We start from the raw sequence: 26,158 nt of genomic DNA on the forward strand, positions 1-26,158 counted from the left end.
TTTTTCCTAGTCTCCCTTTTCTCCCTATTGGCCCAACCCAGCCCTACATACACACAGGAGACGACAGTCTGTAGCACATTTTCCATTAGTTTTTTTTTTTGCAACTTGGCGTCTATATTCTTCTCAACATGAAATAAGGAAATGATGAGATAAGTACTTAGGGGAAGAGACTATTTTTTTTATAGCCCAGGAGTATCATATATGATGCTTCACATTATGGTATGGCATATTCTCTCTCTTTTAGAATAAACTTCATTTGTTATGGAGTTTAGAATTCGGAACCAGAATTCAGTAGTATGTGTATTTCCATACTTTCACTAGGAGTCAGCTATCTTGATCCTCACATTTTGCTGAGTGACATAGATGCTGTAGTTCCACAATATAACATTTCCCATCCTCAGAGTCTCATAGTTTCCTTCTCTCTCCTTTCTCTACCCCCTACCCCCATTCCTCTCAAGCCAGCAATGAGTGTATAGATTGAAGCCACTTTCCTGGGCCTCCTCTGGTTAGGGGTGAGGATGTGGAGGCTGTGCTTAGGATAGCAGAATTTGATTTTGAACTAGGAGACCCATTCAACTCCCTGGCATTTTGTCAGTTAGCTTACTGTGGCTGGTGACTAAGGAAAGGAAAAGTCTGAGTCTCTCTGCCATAGCCTTCAAAAGATTAGAAGGAGAAATGGGGGAACTAGGGTCCTATAAATGAATCCTGGCAGACCTAAGACCTTGCTAAAACCAGGCCTTTGCCTCAGAGAGCAGCCTTAATCTTTAGTGGTACCAGGTAATTAGTGGTTTGGGGATATGCTTTTGAGACTTCCAGCAACTGAACCACACCCTTTGGCCCAATTGATCCTCTCTTTGGAGGTATGTCTGCAGTTTTCCTGAGAGGGTGGAGGAATAATTCTGTAATTCTTGGGTTCCTGCCCCCTAGCTGTTAACCGTCCAGCGGCTGCTAGTCTGCCCCTAACCTCCAGACCTACCTCTTACCCTTAACCTGGAGTAGGTCCTAAAGTGCAGCCTTTTGACTGAATCAGATTCCGTCAGAGGGCTGTACTTGAGGATCTAGCGGGCCACATGTGGCCTTGAGGCCACAAGTTCCCCACCCTTGCTCTTTACTTTAAATTGAGAATGATGGAGAGTGTTGGCTAGCAAGAGAAAGGCCCTAGAATAGGGTTCTTAACCTGGAGTCCATTAACTTGGTTTTTAAAAAATATATTTTTATAATTAGTTTCCTTTGTAAGCTTGTGTGTTTTAGTTTAGGCATTTTGAAAGCATTATTTTGAGAAGGGGTCCACTAAGGGGATTGTGACTTAAAGAAAGTTGAGCCCCTGACCTAGGAAGTGAGCACCTCCTTCCCACCTGCCTCTGCTCTCTTGGTTCTCATTGTCCAGAGCATCTCTGACCATAGGCCTGAATCCATGCCCAGCCAAGTCGCCAAGTCACCAAGTCGAGGTTTCTACACATCTCTTTACGTATTTGCCTTGACTTCGTTTTGAGGAAAAGTCTTCATTCCCAGATTCTGTGTTTCTGTTGTTTCTCCCTTCTCTTCTGGGCCTAGAACATCTGGGTCAGATAAATAGAAACTGGCTTATTGTAATGAAGGGAGAGCAAAAACCACAGCCTGAGCCATTGAAATGACCTCATGCAGTAGAAGTCGTTAGGGACCACTGGAAAACAGTCTTGTTTGAACATGTGTATGGGAAGGAGAGCAGACTGTCTGTGGTTTGCATTTTCGTGTTTCATTTGCAGTGGCGTTTTCCTGGGGATTTGAGTAATCTGGGTTTGGCAGGGAGAAAGAGAGGCATCTGCTCTTCACTCTTCTCTAGTCAACTCCCACCTGCAGCTCTGTCCCTTGCCTTCTGCCTCTGAAAACAGCTAGTCCTGGGTGCCATGACTGCAAATGAAAGAAGGACAAAGGACTTGGTGGCCATCCTAAGAGTACTGGAGCCAAAAGGCAGGCAGCATGATTATTTGAGCTATCAAAAGGGACATGTGTATGTCAGAGAAAGGGTGTGTTTCGGACTAACAGCCAGTCCTCCTGTGCTCCACTTTTTCCTCCCCTCTTGTCCTAGGCTGCACTGAATCTCTTGGGTGTCCAGTTGTCGTCATTCACTGTTCAGAGCTAGATTTGGCCCTAGTGTTTAACACTGTGGATTTTTTCTTTCAGATAGTGGTGATCTTGTTCTCCTAAATCTTAGAAGTTTGGTATCTCTCTAGCAATTTGGTCTCCTAATTGAAGATAATTTTCTAGAGAAGTTGTTTCTAAACCTATAGAAGAAATCGGTTCTTGTAAGAGAATGTGGCCCTTAGGCTACCATTTTGTATTCAAATGTGCCTTTGATATTTAGATATGAAGGCGTTATCTGATGGTCCATTGCAAAGAACCAAGAACTGACTTGTTTATTGGCTTGCATTAGACCCTTTCTCTGCTCTAGGACTTGATTGACTACTCTGAGAACCCAAAGGTTGCAAAACTGAGCCATACCTAAGAGCCAGGGAGAGTTCAGAGAATTGTATATTTAGACCTGGAAGGAACCTTAGAGGCCATCCAATCCAACTCCCTCATTTTACAAAGAAGTAAACTGAGGCCAGGGCAATTAAGTGACTTAACCCAGGTCACATAACTAGGGAAAGCCTGAGACAAGGTTTAAACTCAGGGCTTTTCTATGTCTGGCACTCTTATCTTAATGAAGACCCTACTCTGTTTAACAAACATTTGTCTAGCATCTGTTGTGGACCTTTCACTAGGCTAATCACTTGTTAGTCTGGTAATATCCGGATCCTGTTGAAACTTAGTGAGAATTTGGGTCTTAGGTGATGTCCCAGTTCCTCTTACAAGTTGCTGTCACTGGATGGGTCAGGTCCAGATAATCAGGATGCAGGCAGGTGATTGGATCGCACCCTTTTTGGGGAAGTGGCCATTTCTAGTTTGTTTCCCAGTTCCTTTTTTTCTACCTCAGTGTGGATGGTAACAGAGTTCTCCTAATAGTTTCTGATTATTGTTTCTGCCTTCACAACATTTTTTGCCCTATCTCTCTTGGGCTATTGCAATAACCTTGTAATTGGTCTGTCAGCCTCAGGTCTTTCCCCAATCCAGTCCATCTTCTCTCCTCAGTCACCAAACTAATTTTCCTAAAATATGGGTCAGACATATCAACCTAGCTTCCCCCCTCCCCCATCAATAAGGTACCCTATTATTTCTGGAATGAAATATAAAGTTCTCTGGGTGGCATTTAAAGTTCTACATTACCTAGCCCCTTCCTATCTTTTCAGTCTTCTTAAACTTTGCTCCCCTCTGTGTACTTTGTGGTCCCAACAACCCTGGTCTTCCTGAAGTTCCTTAACTAGACTTAACTCTCCATTTCTCTTTATCTTATTTCTGTGCCTTTGTGCTGAATGTCCTTTGTAACTGTAATTCTCTCCCTTCTCCCCTCTGCCTCCCAGCTTCCTTCAAGACTCAGCTTATATTCCATCTTCTTCAGGAGAACTTTCCTGGTCCCTTTCCCAGTTGCCTTCCCTTCTCAGATTAGCCTTGTGTTCACTTGTGGGATGGAACCAAGGGAAGGAGGACATCTGTCTAGATATACTCCCTTATCCTTAGTGAGTTTCATATAATCGTTGTTTGGTTTTAGAGTAGGAGGGTAACTTTCATACCACCTTAGTCCAGTTTCTTAGTGTCACAGATATTTAAGCTAAGGCCTGGAGAGTTGGAAGTGGCTTGTGCAAGGTCACATACCAGGTTAATGACAGAGACAAGTATAGTCTTAACCCACTCTGTCCTCAATCCCCGGCACCAGCCATCCAACCTTCTTGTTGGTATTCATCCTTTATTCTTGAGGAGGACCAATGACATCACAAGCATGATGTCTTCACTTTCAAGTGAATTGGATTGAAGGGAAGCAGAGCTTCCAAATTGGCTGGCCTTTTTGTTTGTTCACTTTTTATCTTCCTAGATATCTGTACACATGTGTTACTGTTGACCACTCTGTTCTTCTGATGTTCTCTATTTTCTTGGTTTCAGTAACATATTCTTCTAGTTTTCCTACTTTTCCAATTTTTTTTCTGTTTCCTTCACTAGTCCATTTCTTGGTGCTCTTTCTCCCTAACCAATCTCATTTAATTCCGTGGTTTTGACCATTATCTCTGTGCTGATGTCTTCCATGTCTGTATCTCCAGCCCTGACCTCCATATATCTGTCTTTTTCTAGTACATTTCCACCGGGATGTCTCATCATCATTGTAAACTCAGTGTGTTGCAAACTAAGCTTGTTATCCCTCTAACTTTATATTTCTGCCTGTATTGTCACTATTTACTCAATCTCTTCTGTTGGAAACCTTGGTGTCCTCTTGAACTCTTCCCAGTCCCTTATCTCTCACATCTAAGGTATCTCTAATTCCTGTCAAATTCCTGTCAAAATAGAATGGGTTGGAAAAGCATTTTTTTAGCACTTATTTTATGCCAAATCCCATGCTAAGTGTTGGAACTACAAATAAAAAGCAAAAAAGTATCTCTTTCTCCTCCCTCTCTCTCTCTGTCTTTCCTTCTTTCTTTTCATTTTCAAAATCTCTACTTTCAAAGATCTCATATTCTAATTAGGGAGACAACACATACAAGAGGCTCAGCTTCAGGACAAATGGAAAGCCCAGTTGACTTTAGGGAGCAGTGATAAGGCAGGTAATGCTTGATTTGACTTTTGGTCTTTGAAAGTTGGAGTGCAGTGGGGCTCTGGGTTATTTCAGGGAGAGGTAGGGATAAGGTAGGTCAGCATTCAGCCAGGAAAAGGTCTCCGGCTCCTTTTTGATATTGGGCAATGGAAGATGAAGGGTGGGGCAAGGCTAGACTAGGCCAATTCTCCTGAACCTTCAGACCACCACTGGTCTTCTCTGCTATCACCGCTGTCTTTCAGACATTGATTCCTCCTTACCTAGACAGTTTCAGTTACCTCCTAATAGATATTTCTGTCCATGCTTCCTATCCTCAGCAGTCAATCTTAATGCCTCTGCCAGACCCATCTTTGTGCATAAAGTTGTGTCACTCCTCTGCTCAAAATCCTCAATAGCTCCATCTTATCAAGAAAAGTTATTAGTTATTTGTCTGGCATTCAAAGCTCTACACAATCAGGTACTGCTCTACTTTGCCAACATTCTCTTGTTATTCTCCCATATATTCTCTATTCCAGCTGAACCACCATAGTAGTATCCCCAAATACAGCTAATGCATTCCCTCTTCTATGTCTTTGCTCATACTGTTTCCAGTGCCTCAAATGTCCTGAATACTTTAAAGTACAATTTAATGCCGTCTTCCTTGGGAATTCAGAGAGCCATTAAGAGCACCAAAGCAATTTGTCAGTAACAGTCTTTCCCTAAAGACCTCATATAGCACCTTATTCTTTACCTAATGCTGTTATCTTACAATATTGTATGCTATAATTTTTCTGTTTTATTCCCCTTTTTGTTTCTCTAAGCGCCATGAGGACAGGAATCATTTCTTAAGCAAACTAGCACCTAGCACATTGTTCTGTACTTAGTAGGTGTTTAATATGTCTTCTGATTGCCAAGCCAGTGTTATTTTTATTAGACCTTGATCTTTTTACTACCTTGGTGTTGCTTTGTTCTCCAGTGCCTTGGGAGACCCTAAAAGTTGGTTGAAGGAGCCATAAGGTAGGTGGGGATTCTTTCTGGTATCTAACTTCTTAAGTACAGGCCTCTTTGCTTTACTTGACTCATTAGGGAGGGTGTTTATATAAATACTCCCATTAGCCATGGAATCATATGAATCTCAGAGTTGTTACCTTGGAATGACCTTCAGGAACTATTTAGTTCAGCTTCTACCCAAAGCAGTAAGAGAAGATATAGCATTTGTTAGAAGACCTCTAGTAACAGATTTCCTGTGTTCAAGGACAGCATGTTCCATTTTTGTACATCTCTAATTTTCACATTGGGCCAAAATACACTTCCCTGTGGCTTCCTTCTCATTTTGCCCTCTGAGATCAAGCAAACACATCTAATTCCTTATGTGACAGCTCTTCAAATGTTGGATCATTTCTCTCCTAAGTCTCATCTTCAAGCCAATACCCCCAATCCCTTCGATGGATTCTCATTTCTGGTCCCCTCATCATCATGCTTATCTTACTCTGGACATGCTCTAGTATGTCAGTAACCTTCTAGTAATGTGGGGGCCAAAACTGGACACTGTCCTCTAGATGTGGGCTGCCCAGGGAAGAAGATAGTGGATTCTGGACAAAATTATGGACATTTTTTTCTTTCTTTCTTTTTTTTAAGTAAATGATAAAAACTCTGGGACCAGGAATAAAGACCTTTCGCTCTCCTGAAACTGAAAGCCTTGCAGAATGGTGGTAGGAAGTCAACAGGAAACTGAGACATAGTCATCAAGAGTGAGCTAAAGCGTTTGCTTTCCCTGTAGTCATTATCCAGCCCAATTTCCCACTCAGGAAGAATCAGAGCTGCCAAACTCTGAGAGAAGAATGAAGGTACCAGTCATAAAAGCACCTTTATTTGCAGAAGCCAAGACAGCTAAGCTAGCTATGACTGGTGCAAGATTAATTTGCCCCCCTCCCTTGTAATCCTCTTCCTCCTTTTACTACCAGGGTCTGTTTCATCCCTGGTTTCTCACAGCATATACTTGTAATTCCATTACCAAAGACATATGTCCAGAGGCTTTAGTGAGAGTCGTGATTCCTACTTATCCCTCCCCCACTTTCTCGGCTCTTTTTGGGGTGGAATTTGTCAGTCTTTAATAAACCACAGGGCCTCCCTCTTTTCTTGCTTCCCAAGTCTCTGTTCCTGATCTCCCTCACACCTCATTATGTCACCAGCTGTTTATGTTTCTCCCAAAGTAGTTGGAGCTGTTTATATTCCTTCTCTAGGGTTGTTTGTGGAAAGAGAACTATACGGGAAGGGGGTCTGCTTAAGTTAGGGAAATTTGAATATTCCCTTTAAGAATGTGCTAGTAAAGGAAGGAATGGATGTTTGAGGTTGTTCATCTTAAGAAAGGCAATGTGAAGACTGGAACTGGGCTAATCTGCCCTCAGGGTAGAGTTATGAGCTAAAGGAGTCACCAGATATTACTCTTCTGGAACACAGAGCTTGCCAACCCAGTTCATCCTAAAGCAGAGTATTCCCAGGAATAGAATCCATGCATTCAAGCCCCATCAGCTGACAAGTGTGGGGACAAAGCTGTCAAGCGTCAAATTTGCAGTGGGTATTGGCTGCAAGACAACCCTGTCCTGAATGGAGTTAATGGAGTTACTGGCACCCCAACAAACACCACAAGTGCAGTTTGGATGCCAAAGAAATGTTTGTTGATTTATTTCTCCCTCTCTCTCTCTCTCTCTCTCTCTCTCTCTCTCTCTCTCTCACACACACACACACACACACACACACACACACACACACACACACACGACAGTCTCTCCTACTCAATTGATATTTAGTCTTAAAATGAGTCACTGCCATGACATTGAGGCTGGGTAGCAGCAGTTACCTGTGAGAGCTAACTGTGATGGTATGGGAAAGGCTGAGTATTTGGAATATGACTGAGCTTGGAATGAGTATGGTCTGAGCACAGGGAACCAGCAGTGCCAAGGTCTAGGAGTTAGGAGATGCTCTTAGAGGGGGTCAGTGAGATTTCAGAGGCCAAATAATACTGGCAAGGAAGATGGATGAATGAACCAACAAAAACTCTTTGCCCAGTGCCTAGTTGTTAGAGGGGTGGATGGGCAGGGGAGGAGCTGTTGAGGTAAGTAACCAGAAGCAAATGCGGTTGCTCATTCTTCCTGCTGTAGTGGGTGGCTTGATAATTCCATGTTGGGGGAGGCTTCTTGACAAGTCCTGGCAGATAGAGACATGTTAGTGGGCCCTGGTGGCTTTCTACTCTTAAGAAGCCAAGAAACCATAGACTACAGTGGGCTTATAGCTTAGGGGTATGTCTAGGTGCCAGGCAGGAAGATTCAAATAGGCTGAGGCCTACCTGTGCTTCCATCCGCCCTACCACATGCAAAGGGAGTCAGTACAAACAACTTTTACTCTTACTTTCCTAAAATGAAAAGCAGAACTAGCACTCATAGAATCTAAAATGACAAGACCTCAGAAATGATTTGGTTCAACCTGCCCATACCTGAACCAAAATTCTCATTGTTCCCTAGCTAACAGGTGATCACCCAGCCTTTGATGACATTCTCTCAGTGAAGAAGAACCTTTACTTCCTAAGGTGGTTCATTCCACTGATTGATAATTGTTAGGAAGGAAAAAATCAAGGGATTCTTCTAGAGTCCCCACAACAAGACCCGCTATGGGGGAAACAGAAAAGACCTGGTGAGTCAGAGGGAAAGCCATTTTTGCCTTAGCTATTTTTGGTCTAATCACTTTTTCTCCTGAAACCAACACCACTTTTGATTGTTCTTTTTTTGCTCTTTACCTCAGAGTTCAACACCCTTCACTTCTCATTAGCAGGGAATTGTGCAATAATTAAAACAAGTTCTCCACATTGCCTCCTGACATCTCAAAGAACTTTATTATGCTCCATCTAGGAAATGACTGGCCTCTTACCCAACAAAATAATGTTGGGTTGACCTGGACTGTAAAAGAGGAAGGTGGCTGCCTCTCATAGATGCCTGGTGGATTTTAAGGAGGCAGGATGGGTCTTTTTTTCCAGAATAGAACAAACTGAGAGGCTACCAGAAATTTTATCTTCGGCAAAGGGACCAGTGACTTGTAATAATTGCTAAAGATCAGGAACTTTCCGTATGTCTTAATTTATGTCATCTTGATGAATTTCCAGAAGAGAAGTCATTGGCTTAGAAGGATGATGAGTAAAGGTTGACCAAGGTCAGGAGCTCTTTAGCTCTTCTCTTGGGCCTAGACCATATTTAAGAAAGCTATAAGAGCATGGTCCATTTCTCAAGTTCCCATGACCTCTCCCTGGGTTCCCCCCTTCCCTCTCTCTCCTCTCATCCACCCCAAGCCTGTTTGAGGTATGGCTAGGAAATCTGTGTTAACTGGTCATTTGGTTTGGTTGCAGATATAAAGACCACTGTGGTTTATCCTGCCACAGAGAAGCATCTGAAAAAGTACTTACGCCAGGACCTCCATCTAGTCCGGGAGACTGGGGACGATTACAAGAACATCACTCTACCCTATCTGGACTCACAGAGCCTCAGCATCCAGGTGATTATAGCTGCCCCAGAAGAAAGAGACATAGGAATGAATATCATAAGGCCATATGCCCAGGAGTCTTATTCCGGACTGACTCTGGGAGTTGGAGAAAGAGGAAGAACAACATAGCGTAGTGAATAGAACATGGGACTTGAGTTTGAATCCTGCCTCCAACATTTAGCAGCTTTGTAATTCAGGGAAAATCATTTCACTTCCCTGGGCCTCAGTTTCCTCATCTGTAAAATGAGGGGAGCCTGCAATGTCCCTTTCAGTTCTTAATCTCTGATTCTGCAAGGAGGGTCACAATGAGGTTCAACAGGGTTAACTTTGGGGATCCTAAAACAAACTGGGCTTTATGTCCATTTTAGGAACTTGGATGTCTGGCTTGGCTCCTAAATTGACTCTGTCTGTATTATGAATACGTCATGGTTGGACCTCCTAGAACCATTCCCCAGACCTACCTTTATCCAGACCCTTTTCCCTGGGTGTAGTTCAAGCAAACTATCCTCTAGAGGTTGAAGCTTAGGGTGAAATACTATTCGCCACTTTTCTTCCTTTCTTTATCATCCCACATTTAACTCAATAAATACTTCAGTGCCTATTATAAACAGAGCCCTTTGCTAGGAGCCCTGTTTCCCGCCTAATAATTTAGAGGATGTCTTTATCCAATACCAAAATTTTTAGGTCAACCCAATCCTTTGAACATCCTTTCAGCCTCTCTAGACCAAGTGTAAAGGCTATTTAGCCAGGAGAATCTAGCTTCTCCTTGGCCCTTGGCTGTCTAATGGAGGCCAGTGGGAATCATTGCTCAGAATTTGGCTGTGTGACTATTAAAGTTAAACCTGATTGATATTATTAATTGTCATCACTATCATCATATTCATCTTTCATAAGCTCCTCATTTCTAGGCCTTTTAAAGTATTTTATGCTTTCTAAGTATTATGTTTACCCAGTAGAAAGTGGAATGAACTCTATTGGGCAGGTGATTTAACCCAAATTCAACCCTATGCTCACTAAAATGAACTGTTCTCCCTTCTTTTAAAAGATCTCCCTACTGGGGTGGCCAGGTGGCTCAGCAAGTAAGAGCACTGGCTCCAGTGTCAGGATGACCTGGGATCGAATCCGGGCTCGGACACTTAGCACCCAACCAGAAACACCTGGCCGTGTAACCTTGAGCAAGTTATTTAACCCCGATTGCTTAAAAAAAAAAAAAAGATCTCCCTAGCCCACCTTATGGGTCTCCTGTCTTTGCTTAATAGTAGGTACTAGGACCAAGGTAGGGAGAAAGTAGGGAGTAGCATTGAGACTTCCTTGATGACAAGGAAGGTGCGACAGCCTCTGCTTTAGTGGACTCCTTGTTTCTCAGATCAAGACTTCTTTTAGGCATTGATCTTTTTTTATGTAGGGAAGCTAACTCTAAATTAGCTCAGAGACTGAGCCCTCCCTGGAAGTGGAACCAGTCTCCTCCCCTGAAATGTCCTTTCTTCATGGTGAGCAGATGCCAAAAGAATGTACCACATTTGCTTCATGGCCTGGCCCCCATGAGACACATGCCTTTCTAAAGCACCATCCATACAGAGGCTGTTTTTAAAAATCCATAATGTGGAATTACCTCTGTATAGGTCCAACTATGGCTTTCTTGTCACCCTAACCGTGATTGTGATCTGGCCCCCTAAGTCTTTTGTTGTTGACGTTTCCAGTCTTTGATGGGGAGAGAAAGAACTCTTCTACAGGAGAGTGTGGTTTTCTCCATATGCCTGCTTGGTTTAGCAGCTCTAAATCCTGCCAGCTGCTTTTCCCTCCCCTTCCACTGGTCCTTGGGAATCGTTCACTGCTTAGTGGTAGAAGCAGATTGCAATGTGATCTCAGTTACTTTCTTTTCTCTGGTTTTCCAGCTCCCTCTCTCTGGGCTGGAATAGGGAGTTCTGACTGTTGGTGCCAACGGTATGAAAAAGGCATTAACCAGCGTGTAGAAGCAGGGAAGGGAAAGAAGAGGGAAAGAAGGCAAGGCGCCTTCCCTGGGACTCCCATACCAGCTTGGAAGAAGGTTTGTTTGAGATACTGAGATGGGAATGGTGGTTTTTGCTGAGCCCGCTCCAACCAGCTTCAGGGGCCTGAAGAGCTTGTCTCTTCTCACCATCCTATCCTGCACTGCTGCCACCTCCAGTTGTGTTACTCATGTTCTCATATAGGGCCTATTGTATGATCTTGGGCACCATCCCTTATTACAGCCCTCAAACTGTAACTGATTGGCACAGCCATTGAGGCAGATGTAGATAACCAAATTTGGGTAGTGAGTTTACCCCACACCCTATAATGGCCATAGATGAGTAGCCCTGCTGTACTGACTAGCCCATAGCAGCAGAAATGAAGGCAGAAACACAAGTGAAGCCCAAAGTAGACATAGAAGTCTCAAATCAAAGCAAAACCAAAGGTTACAGTGCCTCACCCCTTCTTTGATGAACATAGGCTTCAGCCCAGCCATTCCTTCTATCTTCTCCTCTCCAACCAGCATAACCTTCATACCCACATCAGCATGTGAGGACCACATGCCTTCTATGCAGATTAAGCACCAAAGTTACTATAGTGTACTTTGTAGACAGCCTGTCTCCTTCTGGCATCCAGCTTCCCTTTATCTCATAGCAGAAGGTTCCATTCTTTGCTAGCTTTTTTTCAAGGCTTCTTTCTCTTCCCTTTTTCACTAAACCTGAAACCCAGATTACCACTATGGGTCTCTAGAGGGTTGCCACACTCTCTATTAAGCGTGTGTTAGGGAGAGAATGAAAGGACAGTTATCCTAGCTTCCCTCAGGTACTGGGTGCCTTACCAGACTTTATGTCCCACAACCTGAACTACTTATTGCCAGGCCTACTTTGGTCACTCAAGCCCTAGCCAGTTGTACCCCTTAACACTCTACCCCCATGGCCTTTTATCTCCTTTGTGTAAAATGGGTGGAGTATCAGTTGCCATGGTGGAAGGAGTCTGAGAGGGATTATTTCCTGTTTTCAGAGAGTTCTCAAAAGAGGTGAGAAAATAGAGCTAGAGGAGCATGGGTTAGACAGATGGGGTGCCGAGTCCATCTGTCTTCTTTCCTTCCCTGTACTCCCTTTCCTCAGAGAGACTCCCAGACCCATAATGTGGAGTGATCCTGCTTTGGGGACCCAGTCAGTGACCAAAGGATCCAGGTCCTCCCAGGATTGGTCTGGCTCCTGAGAGGAGCTCCCTGAAGGGTCTGAACAAGGGATAGAAGGTCATGTTTTGACTGGAGGACTCCTGATAGAACACTGTTATATGTAGCCTTCTATGTTGGTTTCTCAGGCAAGGAGGTGGGTGTTCTGAAAACCTACTTATATGTTGGAGTCCTGCTGGGCAGCAGAGTGCTTCAGACTAGGCAGGGCTCCCTGCCATCCCCAGGGGTACAGTCCAGCAGTGCTAGCTTTCCATGAAGATACCACTGCAGGCTCCTGCTTGCCCCTTTGTCTTCTTTGCATAATGGCCCCTGAAGAGCATGGAAGGTGAAGGAGGTGGGGTTTCCAAAGGTTTTTATTTAACCAGTATTGCTTCTTTTCCTTTTCAGAACCCTGGAAGGCAGACATTTGCTTTGGCAGTACAAAGGCCATGTCTTTTTTTTTTTTTTAACCTAAAATAGTCTAGAAAAAGCACCAAGTTGAGCCTGAAGCATCTGGAGCTCTACTGGAGCTGGTGTTGACCCTAGTGGTGATGCTGATTTTATATCTCTCTTAGGGGAAGAAAACTTTCTCAACCTTAGAGCTGAACTTCATCTTGAAGAAACCTGTAGTTAGATTTTTAGAGCTTAGCTGTTTTTTGAAGATAAGGTTTATATACTCTCTCTGGCTTTCTCTTTCTCTATTTCTCTTTCTTTCTGGCTCTGGCTCTTTCTCTGTCTCTATCTTTCTCAGTCTTCCTCTCCTCTTTCCCTCTCTCTTTTTCTCTCTCTCCCTTCATCCACCTTTCTATCCTGAGGAAGCAGAGAATTGGTCCAGTACAGAATGGTCCATCCTCTACTAGAAAAAAGTTAAGGATCTTTGGGAGATATAGTTGTCTCAGTGCTGGCAGGACATTAATGCACTGTTAGTGGAACTATGAACTGGTCCAGCCATTCTGGAAAGCAATTTGAAACTTTATGTCTTGAGGGGGTAAGGGGGAAGAAGGAGAAAGAGAAGCAGATTTTTGTTGTTTGAAAATATGAAAAATTTTAAAAATTAGCTGAGCTGTATATGCATGTTGTTGTCATTAATAAGACAGAAATTCATTTAAAAAAAAATCCAAATGTAGTTGTTTTTCTTTCTCTTCTTCCTAGTGGGTATATAATATTCTGGAGAAGAAGGCTGAAGCTGACCGGATTGTATTTGAGAACCCAGATCCTTCAGATGGCTTTGTTCTCATTCCTGACCTCAAGTGGAATCAAAAGCAGGTAAGACATTTTTTTTTCCTCGAGCTTCCCCATGTCTTGTAGTGTTTTGTTGCTCGACTTCAAGCTTCTGTCAGTCCTTAGCAGCTCCAGGGGTGGGGGACCTTCGGCCTTGAAACCGCATGTAACACTCTAGGTCTTCAGGTGCAGCCCTTTGAATTCAAACTTCACAAAACAAATCCTTTTATTAAGGGGATTTGTTCTGTGAGGTTTGGATCAGTCAGAGGGCTGCACTTGAGGACCTAGAGGGCCATGTGTGGCCTCAAGGCCAAAGGTTCCCCACCCCTGCCTTAGCCCTTGCTTCCTTTCTTTGGCTCCTTCAAAGAGGTTAAAATCACCAAAGTGGATCACTGAGCTCTCAAAGCCAGGAAGAGAAGTTGGCAGAGCACACACCTGTCATACCCAAACATGTGGATGATAAAAACTGGCCAAATGCCCATTCTGCCTCTCATCCTACCCAGTGAGCCAGTGTTTAGGGAAGAGTACAGTGATTGAGTCCCTTAAAGAGAACAGCCATGTGGAAGATTCCTTAACAGCCATACCACCCCCACCAAGAGGTGCCAGTCCCCTACTCACTTGCAGGAGGGACTGTAGCTACAACTTGCATCAACCAAGCTTTTGTTTGCACTGATAGCTATTCCCTCAGACCTTAAACCCCAGTGTCAAAGTGATTGTATTTCATTTGACTTCCAGTGAATAGGGATGAGTTGCAGCTCACTCTCTTAGGGATCAAGCCCCCCAAGAGAAGCCTCAGTCAATAGAAAGTGTGCAGCAGCCTCAGTCAGGGGCCCTGTCTTTCTTTCCTCTAGGTGGGAGGCCCATTTTTGCCTATTGGCTCTCTCTTACCTAGTCTCCAAGTAATTCTCAGTGCTCCTGCCTCTTAAATGTTGAATTTAAGGGTGTTACTTCAGCTATTCTCTATTCACACCTAAACTATTTGCCTTTCCCTGAAAGATATATCTGCCAGCCCAGGTCATTATTATATTTATGTTGCCCATTTATCCCTTTCTGTGAGTGTCTCAGTTCCCTGGTGATAGTAAAAATGTACAGTGACTTCTCATGTCCAGGAGTAGACAGATGTCTCTATGGGATCATCAGGAAGAGCAGTGAAATAGTAGTTGAGGGCTCAGCAAGCTGAGGGATGGGGGGGAGCTAAGTCAAAAGTTGGAAATGAGTGATTCTTTCCCTCCCTATCCCTCCGAGTATTCTGAATCCTTTCTTATAGTTCTCTATTGGACTGAGTCTTGTTTGACTTCTGTGGTCCTGATGTCAGGGCCTTTTCACAGGACATAGACTGGGCTTCAGCCTCTTTCTTCTCTCCATTAATTCCTTCCATTTTACTTTTGGGGCTTCTATGTACTTTCAGCCTTTCTGATTCTAAACTGAACTGCCCCGTGGAGTGTTTCAGTCGTACATTCAATCTCTGTATGTTCTCCTATCACCTCAAGAGTATCGTCAAAGACCATAGTAGTCTAGTATATGATAAACCCAAAGATCCAAGCTTTTGGAACAAAAACTCATTATTTAATAAAAACCACTGGGAAAACTGGATAAATTAGGTATAGACCAATATCTCAAACTATATGCCAAGGTAAGGTCAAAATGTGTTTATGATTTACACATAAAGGGTGATAAGCAAATTAGGAGAGCATGGAATAGTTTATTAGTCAGATCCATGGATAAGGAAAGAATTTAGGACCAAAGGAAATATAGAGAGCATTACAAAATACAAAGTAGAAATCTGATTGTATAAAATCTATAAGTTTTTACACAAAACCAGTATAACCAAAATTAAAAGGAAAGCAGAAAACTGGGGAGGGGGGAATTTTGCAGGAAGTATCTCTGATAAAGGCCTCATTTCTCAAATATATAGAGAATTGAGTCAAATTTATAAAAATACAAATTATTCTCCAGTTGATAAATGGTCAAAAGATATGAACAGACAGTTTTCAGAAGAAGAAATCAGAGCTGTCTATGAACATATGAAAAAATGCTCTAAATCACTATTGATTAGAGAAATACAAATTAAAACAATTCAGAGGTACCACCTCATACCTATCAGATTGGCTAATATGACAAAAAAGGAAAATGATAAATGTTGGAGGGAAGGTGGGGAAATTGGGATACTAATGCATTGTTGGTAGAGCTGAGAACTGATCCAGCCATTCTGGAGAGCAATTTGGAATTGTGCCCAAAGGGCTATAAAACTGTGCATATTGATCTAGCAATACCACTACTAGGTCTGTATCCCAGAAACATAAAAAAAGGGAAAAGGACCTATTTGTACAAAAATATTTATAGCAACTCTTTTTGTGGTAGCTCAGAATTGGAAATCAAAGGCATGCCCATCAATTGGGGAATGGCTAAACAAGCTGTGGTCTATGATTGTGATGGAATATTATTGTGCTGTACAAGCAGGGTGATTTCAGAAAAACCATGGAAAAACTCACATGAACTGATGCATAGTGAAGTGAACAGAATCAGGAGAACATTGTATGAAGTAGCAGCAATATCATATAATGAAGAACTGTGAATGACTTAGCTAAACTCAGCAATACAGTGATTAAAGACAATCCCAGAGGACTCATAGTAAAGCTTACTGTCTGCCTCCAGAGAAAGAACTGATAACTGTTTGAATACAGACTGAGGCATGCTATTTTCTCCTTTTCTGTCTGTCTTTCTTTCTCTTTCTTTCTTTTTCTTTCCTTTCTTCCTTTTTTTCTTTTTCAAGTCTTCTTGTACAAAATGACTAATATAGAAATATGTTACATGATTGCACATGTATAACCTATATCGGATTGCTCACCATCTCAGGGAGGGGAGGGAAGGATACAATTTGGAACTCAAAACTTTAAAAAGAAAACAAATGTTTAAAAAATTGTTTTAGGGGGCGGCCAGGTAGCACAGCGAGTAAGAGCACCGGCTCCAGTGTTGGGATGACCTGGAGATTGAATCCTGGGCTCAGACACTTAGCACCCACCCAGAAACACCTGGCCGTGTAACCTTGAGCAAGTTACTTAACCCCAATTGCTTAAGGGCGGCCAGGTAGCACAGTGAGTAAGAGCACTGGCTCCAGTGTTGGGATGACCTGGGGATCGAATCTGGGCTCTGATACTTAACACCACACCCAGAAATAACTGGCTGTGCAAGTTACTTAACCCCGATTGCTTTAAAAAAAATTGTTTTAACATGTAATTGGGGAAAAATAAAATATTATATATATGTATGTATATATATGAGAGAGAGAGAGAGAGAGAGAGAGAGAGAATAGACAAGGTAGAGAGAATGGGGTTCTTAGGACTTAAGAATCAGGAGAGAACCAAGGACATGATATCTTCCTTTGTTTCTCATAAAGGTTGCAGGGACATTGCTTAGAAGGGGGATCAGGCAGCCCCTAGGCAATTGTGACTTGAGGGAGGAGGGGGAAATTTTGAAGGGAGTTTCCAGAAACTGAAATCTTGAGTACTTCATTAAAACCAGGTAAGATCAAAGAAAATGACCCCATCTCAGTTAAGAGATGGTGAGAACACCTGCCTGTCCTGTATGGTTAAAGTCTTTTCCTTGCCTTTACCTTGGCCTGTGGGAGTTAATTGGGGTAGGAGGGAGGAAAGAGCTGCCAGCAGACAAGCCTGAGTTGGCTCTGGGGCTGTTTTGGGAGGGGCTGGAGGATGAAGCTGCTGAGCCAGGAACACCTGTGCCAGCAATGGGAAATGACCCCAGGGCCAACTCAGCTTAGCTCAGGAGTCAGCTTCTACAAAACTCCTGACCTTCCCCATGTATTACCCATGCAGCCACGGACTCTGGAGGACTGGGATTCAAGGCTAACTCCCAAGGTGGTAGATGGATGATGGAGATGGGAGAGATTTCAGCATAACAAGAACCTTGAAACTTCAGAGCCCATGATTTGTAGGGGATTGAAGTCTGAGCAATAGGAACAAAAGGTTGATAGTAAGCATACATAAGGGGAGCTAGTGGGTGCAATGGATGTAGTGCTGGCCCTGAAGTCAAGAAGACTCCTCTTCCTGAGTTCAAATCTGGCCTTAGATACTAGTTGTGTGACAACATACTTTAGCCCTGTTTGCTTCAGTTTCCTCATCTGTAAAATGAGCTGGAGAAGGAAATGGTGAACTGCTGCAGTATCTTTGCCAAGAAAACCCCAAATGGGGTCTCAAAGAGAGGGTCAGGAAGAGTTAAACTCTACTGAAGTGACTGAACAACAAAAAACAAATACAAAATTCCCATCCCCTGAACGCAATGAATGAGTTTGAGCTTGAGGGTCCCAGAGCTAAAATTTGTTTTGCATTTCAGTACTAGTGCTACTAGACATCCTGTCTTCCCATCCAGGAGGAATTATTCCCCTGTCCCTCTGGACAGTCTCTTACAGAGCACTCGGTCAAAGACAACTTTTTGGAATTTCCTTTGACTCTCAGCCACCACCATCCTCCCACCCAGGAGGCCAGAAGCAATATTTTAGGTTGGGATTAGGACAGGCCTGCACAACCTGTGACCCACAGGCACTTATGGCCCTCTGGCCTCTTGGGGCATGCCAGAGGATTTAGGGCAGCCCTGAAAAATGTAGAGGAAAACATCCTTTGTATGTAGAGGAAATCTTTTGGCCTTCGGCAAGCAGCAAGTGTCCAGGCCACAGGTTCTATAGGCCTGTATTAGGAGAAGAGCTGGCTTAGATGAAATGCTTTTATCAACAGTGATACAGGTGGTGTCAGCCATGATTTTAGATCAGTACTATTGTTTTTCTATCCCCATAGTAGCTATCTATGGTTGGGTTCTTTCTCCTTTGCTGACTCATTTTTATTTTTATTTTGTTTTTAGCAGCTATTATTATCATTAAGTCTAGTCTGAAAGCATAGGAAATGATGCCCCAAGCCTCAGGTCCTTCTTACTGTTATTTTCTGAGTTCTATCTCAGGGCCCAATCTTGGACATTCCTCTCCACCCTTTTTTTTTGGAGGGCACTTGGCGTTAAGTGACTTGCCCAAGGTCACACAGCTAGTTTTTTGTGTGTTCAGTGTCTGAGGCCAGATTTAAACTCAGGCACTTCTGACTCCAGGGCCAGTGCTCTATTCACTGCACCACCTAGCCGCCCCTGTTCCTCTCCACCCTTAAGCCACAGCTAGGGACCCCAGTCATGCTGTCCCACAAATGCTCTTGCTTTCTGTGGTCCTTTGGTGGCTGAATATTGTTGTCTCTTTTGCAGCTGGCGTGTATTTATTTTGTGAATCTTCAACATGTGTGCTGCAGAGAGTGATGTTGACCTTCATTAAGCTTATTCTCTTAGGCGAGGGGGTCTACATTTTGGCTTTTATCTGGGTGTAGGCCAAGAGGTTGTGGAGGAATGACTGTGAATTGTGCCATGAGGCTGGCCTTCCCAAGAATCGATTTTCCATTGCCTCAAATGGAGTGTATCCAGTTGTTTTAGGTAAGAGAAGGCACTTCCTTTGAGGGGAGCCAGATGATTTGGTGAGCATGGATTAGTAGCTTTTGTTTACTCTTTCTGTTTGGACTTAACAAACATTTGCATTAAGTGCCTGCTTTGTGAAAGATATTGTGTTTGGCAGTGGTATTACAAATATGAAAAGCAATGCAGTTCCTTTCTTAGAACTTAATATGGACAGAGTGAAGGGAATAGGGCTCTTAGGACCTAAGAATTAGAAGGAGAGCAGCTCCAGGGACATGATCTCTTCCTTTGTTTCTAATAGAGGTGGCAGGGACACTGCTTGGGAGGGGCATCACAGAACCCTTAGCTGAGGCTTGGGGGCACGATTAGGAAAGGAGGGAAGAGAAGGGGGTTATCAAAATGTCTGTTAGAGATAGATAAGGCTAAGGGAGAGATCCAAGTGATATGAGAAAGCTGAGGTGGAAAAGAGACTAGTAACTTACATTTTTATAGTGCTTAAGTTTTGCTAAGCATTTTCCTCATAACAACACTGTGAAATAGGTAGTAAAATGTTTTTTGTCCTCATTTTACAGATGAGGAAACTGAGGTGGACAGAGGTTAAGTGACTTGCCTAGGGTTACACTGCTAATAAGCATCAGAGCCAGGAATTGGATACAATTCTTCTGACTCCAAATCCAATTCTCTCTGCATGAAGCATAGTCAGAAGGAGGTAGGGAAGTTTCATTGAAGAAATTGTTACCTGTACTGGTCTTTGAAAAGTAGGAAAAGATTTAATCACTGGAAATGTGGAGGGAAAATGTTGTAGCCATGGGGGGGATGACTGTTGTGAATATAGAGGTCCAAAGGAGACTCGATGAGGTGGAGAAGAACCAGCAGTTGTGGATAGTTAGAATATGTATCAAGTGGAACTTTGTGTATGATGGGCAGGTGTGATCCCTCTTCCACTAGACTTCTTTTAGGTCTGTCACTGCATTGTCAAAAATGAGGGGTGTTCCCATGCCTTTCTCCCACTGGGGAAATGGCACTTTGGCCACACAGTCTCTGGTAAGTTTACTCTGCCTCACAGAAAGAGCTTGGTCATGCCAGCTTCCCTTGGACAGTCTGCCACCATCCGAGTTGCCATGTAAATCCCTTGTCACTGCTCAACACCCAACAACTTTCTGACCTCCCTGGAGATGTGTCTGGGCCATCCATTAGGTTGGTATACCAGAGAGAATCCTGGCATGTTGCATAGAATTGGTCTTTATCACTTGCACTCCCTGATTCAGCCTGCAAGCTGACAGGTAACAAACAGGCCCCACTCTGGGACAGTGGAGCCAAGAGCTGTAATTCAGCGTGTCATATTTAGCATTTGTCAGCAGCATTCATCCAAAATAAATGCTGTTATTATTTGGGAGCACTGTGGCAGCTGATAAATAGAAGAGCTAAAAAAATACCACACCCACACAAGTCAAGAATATACAGTTCTTCCCAAGTTTGAAACATAATTTTCTTTTCTAGCTGCTCCTTGATCCTTTAATTGGCCAAAGTAGTCAACTTGGTTTTCTGATCACAGCCTAGGAAGACTGAGACTGGGGGAGGATAGGGGGGTGGGGGAGAGGGAACATATTTTCAGCTCAAGTGTGTATTCATTCACCAATTCTATGCGCCTACACAGTGGGTTGGGTCAGTACTTTCATGTCTGAGTAGAGGGTCAAATCACTTAGCACTCTAAGGTACAGGCAGAGAGAAAGGAAGCTTGACAGAGACTACAGCTCAATTGTACCTCAGGTGATCAAGAGGAAAACCTCATTTTGTATCCTTGGATCTGGGACCCCAAAGGGTTTGGTTGGGTGATTCTTTACCATATAGGTTATTGTAGTGAGGAATTGGAATCAGTCATGGTCATTTGGTACTTTCCCCCAGGGATAGAAGTGTCTGAAACTGGGAGCTCTTTAGGATGCTGCCAGAGTTAGGCTTCCTGGTACCCTGGTGATTGAGACCCCTCATTCACAATGAATTTATGATATGGGCCAGCCCATAGCCCTCAGTTGGTGGGGATAGGCTTTTCTTGGCTGGAAGTGGAAAACAATTCAGTCTTTGGTAAAGGATGCTAGTGATTTTGACTCTTTGAGTTGGTGTGGCCACAAAATTTCAAACCTTATTCATGAATGGGAATCAGGATAGCTCAGAAATGTAAACCCAGGGGCCTGGTTGGGATGGTATAGGAAAATAAGTGTAATAACTTCACATCTACATAGCAGTTTAAGGTTTGCATCATGCTTTACAAATATCTCATTTGATCTTCTCACCCACCTTATGAGGTAGATGCTGTTATTATTCTATATAGGAAACTGAGACAGAGACAGAGAGAGATATTAAGTGACTTGGCCAGCGTCACACAGCTAGAAAGTACCTGAGCAGAATTCAGACTTAGTTCTTCCTGACTCCAAGGCCAACACTCTGTTGACCGCACCATCTTGTTCACAAGTTATAGTTTACTTACTGGTGGTATTTACAGTAAATACATATGCAGTTAACACAGGTGCAGACATATAGCTATACCCCACAGAAAAACCAAAAGGCCTTTAATCTTCTTGCTTCCTTAAATTGAAAGATTCAGAAAACTTGTATTTATTGTTGCATCCTACTCAAAACCCAGACACGTGTATGTTCATGTTTTACTAGGATAAAACCCCTGGTATGGTGTCTGAAAAGCATCCTACCTTCTTAGCTCAAGGCCAGGTTCTATCCACTGCTGCTGCTGCTGGCTCAGTGGCCAGTGTTTCAGGCCTAGGGTTGTAAGAAGTGGGGAGGAGGGAGGGCTCCTGCATTAGAAAAAGGAGCCTTCAAGTTGGGTCCTGTGTCCTTGGCTCCAGCCTGATCACTGCTTGTTCTGCCTCTTTGTAGTTGGATGACCTATACCTGATTGCCATCTGCCATCGACGGGGGATCAAGTCTATACGAGAGCTCACTGGGGAACATTTACCCCTGCTCAGGAACATCTTGCAAGAGGGGCAGGTGAGCCACCCTGAGAGGCCGCAGCAGGGCCTCGTTCCTACCTGGAAAAGAATGGTATCAGGAATTTATTGGGCTCTTTATTCTCTTCTTCAGATCATTCCTCTTGCTCTTCCCAAGCATTTCCCCAGGAGCCCACCAGAGGAAAATCCTTAGTGTGTCACCCTTAGAATAAACTTGGCTGGCATAAAAGCTTTGTAATTTGAGCCCTCTGCACTGGCCAGACTGACCTCTTCAATTGTCTCATCATTCCCACCTACTCATGTTGTTTTCTCCACCTAGCATGTAGATCTCCACCCTGCTCCCCAGGCTCCATCCAGATTCTTTCTTTTTCTCCCCTTGGGAGGTAATCAGGCTTAAGTGACTTGCCCAGGGTCACACAGCTAGTAAGTGTCAGAGGCCACATTTGAAAACTCTGGTTCTCCTGACTTCAGGGTTATTATTCAGGCTATATGCACTGTGCCACCTAGTTGCCCCTAATAGTCTTTCAAGGGCTAGTTCACGTTCTCCTTTTCTGTTAAGGTATATCCCACATTGCTCAAACTCTTATATCAGGTCTCGCCTCTCTTATGTGGGAAGACTGTCTCCTGCAGAACCTGATACTGATCCCTATAACCAGAAGCTCTGACCATGTTTTGGTGTCTCTGGGAGACAGTTCCAGCTCCCTCTTGCCCTTTTGTCTTTGCTGTTCATCTTGACTCCCTCTAAAATTTACCCAAGTTGAGAAAGCTTAGTCTTTTCCAGCTCTAAGCATAGGAGGCTCAAGGACAGAGTTGGAGGCAGAGAGGTAGGAGCAGTTTGATAGGAAAGTACCAGAGGTGAAATGACCACTCTGGGTCCATTAGCCCCCACCTCTCCATTAAAAGTCTGAAAGCACTGAGCATGTAACCAGCAGGCTCTCCAGGAGTCACCAAGAGTTTGTTGTTCTGGCTCCTCAGCAATTTCCCTTTCCACTTCCTCCATGGCAAGCAGTCTGTGCAGACTTGGTGACTTAGATAAAACCCACCTCAGCACCAGGGTCTCAGCCAGAGCTTTCCAGAGGAGCCGAGTTGGCCCTCAGTCTGCCCTAGCATCCCACAGCACCCCTCCACTCACCCTCTCCTGCTTAAGCTTTCCTGATTCCTAGCCTAGCCCTGACCTCGTTTTCTTCAAGTTCACAGCCTAAATTGGAGGGTACAGATTTCTCTTATCTACTCCCTTCCCTACATCAGTAGAAGGAAAGTGTCTGGAGATAATCAGAAAGAAGGGCAGGATGTCAGGATCATTAATCTTCAGGAACCAAGAGGCCTTGTCTTTAAATCCTGGGGCTTTCCATGTTCTGAACAGGACCTTTTCCTCATGGGGAAACAGACCTGGGGAGGAAGATATGCTTTTGGTAACAGATTGAGAGAGAATGACTGAATCTGGCCTCTTGGCCTAGGTCTCTGACCTGAGGTGCTGTTTTGGGAAAGGGATTTGTGTGGACTCAGGAGTTTTGTCTTGGGGATTCCTCTCTTTTGTCAGGAGGCCATCCAGCAGCACTACCAAGTGAAGGAGGACCGTCTTCGAGTGTACCTGCACTACCAGCCCTCTTACTACCACCTGCACGTACACTTCACTGCTGTGGGCTTCGAGGCGCCTGGCTCAGGTGTGGAGCGGGCACACCTGCTGACTGACGTGATTGAGAATCTAGAGCATGACCCACACTACTACCAGCAGCGCACCCTTACTTTTGCCTTGAGGGCTGATGAGCCTCTTCTTACACTCTTCCAAGAGGCCAAGAAGAGCTGAGGAGCGCACACAGAGAGGCTCTCATTGAGGAGATGAAGGGAATCTTTATTACCGTGTTGGGTTTTTAAGACATCTTTTTTGTACTGGTTTTTCCTTTGTACCAATTAATAAAGTATCTGGTTAACGAGGCCCAGACTGAGTGTCCTGGGGATTGGGAGAATAAGGAGGTAGGGGAGAAGAGCAGGGCTCTCTTCAGGTAGGTGTACAGTCTGGGAAGAAGCTTGGATCTACACCAAGACTGGGGCCCCTATTTAATCCTAGGTCTCTGTTTACTGTATTTAACCTTGTTATAGCCTTTTATTCCAAGCAACTCTCCAAGTCTCTGTGGTCTAGAGATTCCTCACAACAGCCAACTAGATCTTTCTCTAAACAGCCCACTGAGTCATCTGAAAGCTCCTTCTCACCTCTTTTCTCCAGTGTTTGGTTTACCCACTATCCTTTCCTGCTCCCTTGGTGAGATGTGGGAGTTAGGTGGAGGTAGAGAGGAAACTTAAAAATCAGATGATGAAATCCATAAAAGTGTCTATTGTTTGTTCAGCAAACATCTATAAGGCACATGATACAGTGAAAGCATTGTCAACAAATATCCTGTGTGTGTGTGTGTGTGTGTGTGTATAGAGAGAGGTGTATATATATAGCAATATAACTCAATATACAACAGTACACGGCAAAGCAATATATCAGGATGATCACATATAAATTCAGTCTAGAAGCATTGAGGGGACACAAAGTAAAGGAGTGATTGGTGTGTTTTGTTTTGGTTCTTTTTGTTAGATAAGATAGTCTTCATCTATAGAATCTGAATTTTAGCACTGGAAGGAAGCTTGAGATCACCTACTCCAAGTCCTTTCTTTCCAGTGAGTACATTTCTTTATGCCTGCCTTGGTTGCTTACCATCTCACCAAAGCTGAAGCCCTGGTCTCCAGAAAACAGAAAAACACAGAAATACAGGGACAGTTGAAGGTATCTTGGGGGGAAAAGGCCCCAGAACATTTGGCCTAGATTGTAACCAGGTAGGTCTGATAAGACCCTGAGAGGTCCACACTGGCAAATTGACTGCCACCATAATTTGATCAGCAAAATGACTGTATTTCTGCCAATCCCTTTAAGTTCTAGGGATTTGATAATGTAGGGGAAAACTGTTTCCTTAGGTGACTACAAAGGCAAAAAGGCAGGTAATACCTTAGAGAGCAAACAGGATCTTTCAGACTGCAAGTCTGGGCCTATCACATGCCTGATTAGGACCAAAACCAAGTAGTGTGGCCAGCTCAGTCAGCAGCTTGTGCTGAAGTCTTTGGGCTATGAGGTTGAGCTCCTGGTCTCTCTGTGTTCCTGGGTGTACTGCCCAGGACTTATTTACTCCAAATCCATTGGGAGAGAATATGCTGTTTCTCTTTTTTCCTTCTCCAGAAATCAGAGAGAACACTACTACTTTCAGACTCCCCTTAGCTTCCCAAAGCCTGCTATAGTAGCCTGATGGGTGAGCCAATCAGGATTGAGGTTCAAGTTAAGGTACAGGGAGTGACTACATGAAAGACCCCTAGTTAATAAAGTGAACCAAAATTTGTTGCATGAGCAGCAGAAGAAAGCCCATTAGTAATGAGTGCAGTTCACAGCAGGTTTGGACAGCAGCCCAGCCATATGTCTGACCAGGTCCCAAACATGGAGATAGTTCCTGCCCTTGGGAAGCTCACAGTCTAATAGAAAGATGCTTTCTGTGTGTGTGTGTGTGTGTGTGTGTGTGTGTGTGTGGGTGTGTAGGTGTGTGTGTATGTATACATACTCAAAGTAGCTAGTGCAAGTATTAGATGAGGAAATCAATGCTCTTTAGAGAGGTCAAGTGATTTGCCTAAGGTCATACAGCTAGGTGTGAACCTAAACCTGATAATTCCAAATCCAAGATTCTTACTACAATACCATACTTCCTTAATCATTATGCTCTATAGCTGAAATATTGGGGCACAGGGCAACTGGAAAAGTGAATTGGAAATGCCTGCTGACAGGACCACTGTAAAACTATGGATAACTCAAAGGGGTACCTCAACTTTTCAGAGAAGAGATATTTTCAATACCCCTCAGGGGCTAGATGAAAAAGTACTGACATAGTGTTCTTTTACTGACACTGGTTCCTGCAGGGTGAGTGCATACAGTTGCACCTGTGACCCCGGGCTTAAGCTTTATCACAGTTGCAAGATTAAATCCTCCCTAGGCAGCTTTATGCAAAGTACAAGGAAAGGGAAGTCAGGCAAGGAATCTTCTTTATCTCTAAAGGAAAAACTGGAACTGGGAGAAGCTGATTCTTGACAAACAGTTCAACAGAAACACCAAGTCTAGGATATTCATTCTCTCTCTCTCTCTCTCTCTCTCTCTCTCTC

At 43.7% G+C, this 26,158-nt stretch overlaps 1 protein-coding gene across 1 annotated transcript in view; it reads left to right on the forward strand.

The window, feature by feature from the left end:
- DCPS (decapping enzyme, scavenger) overlaps positions 1–23,912 on the forward strand; it is a 39,623-nt gene extending 15,711 nt beyond the window's left edge. Inside the window, exons 3-6 of the mRNA XM_069080830.1 lie at positions 9,036–9,181; positions 13,491–13,604; positions 21,906–22,016; positions 23,517–23,912. Coding sequence (XP_068936931.1) covers positions 9,036–9,181; positions 13,491–13,604; positions 21,906–22,016; positions 23,517–23,783 — 638 coding nt within the window. The 3' untranslated portion in view covers positions 23,784–23,912. The remainder of the gene's footprint in view (positions 1–9,035; positions 9,182–13,490; positions 13,605–21,905; positions 22,017–23,516) is intronic.
- The last annotated feature ends 2,246 nt before the right edge of the window (positions 23,913–26,158 follow it).

Source organism: Petaurus breviceps, unplaced genomic scaffold (genome assembly GCF_028583685.1).
Source record: "Petaurus breviceps papuanus isolate PSGF00001 unplaced genomic scaffold, PetGlider_PUasm1.0 91133, whole genome shotgun sequence".
In the NCBI taxonomy this organism is placed as follows: Eukaryota; Metazoa; Chordata; class Mammalia; order Diprotodontia; family Petauridae; genus Petaurus; species Petaurus breviceps.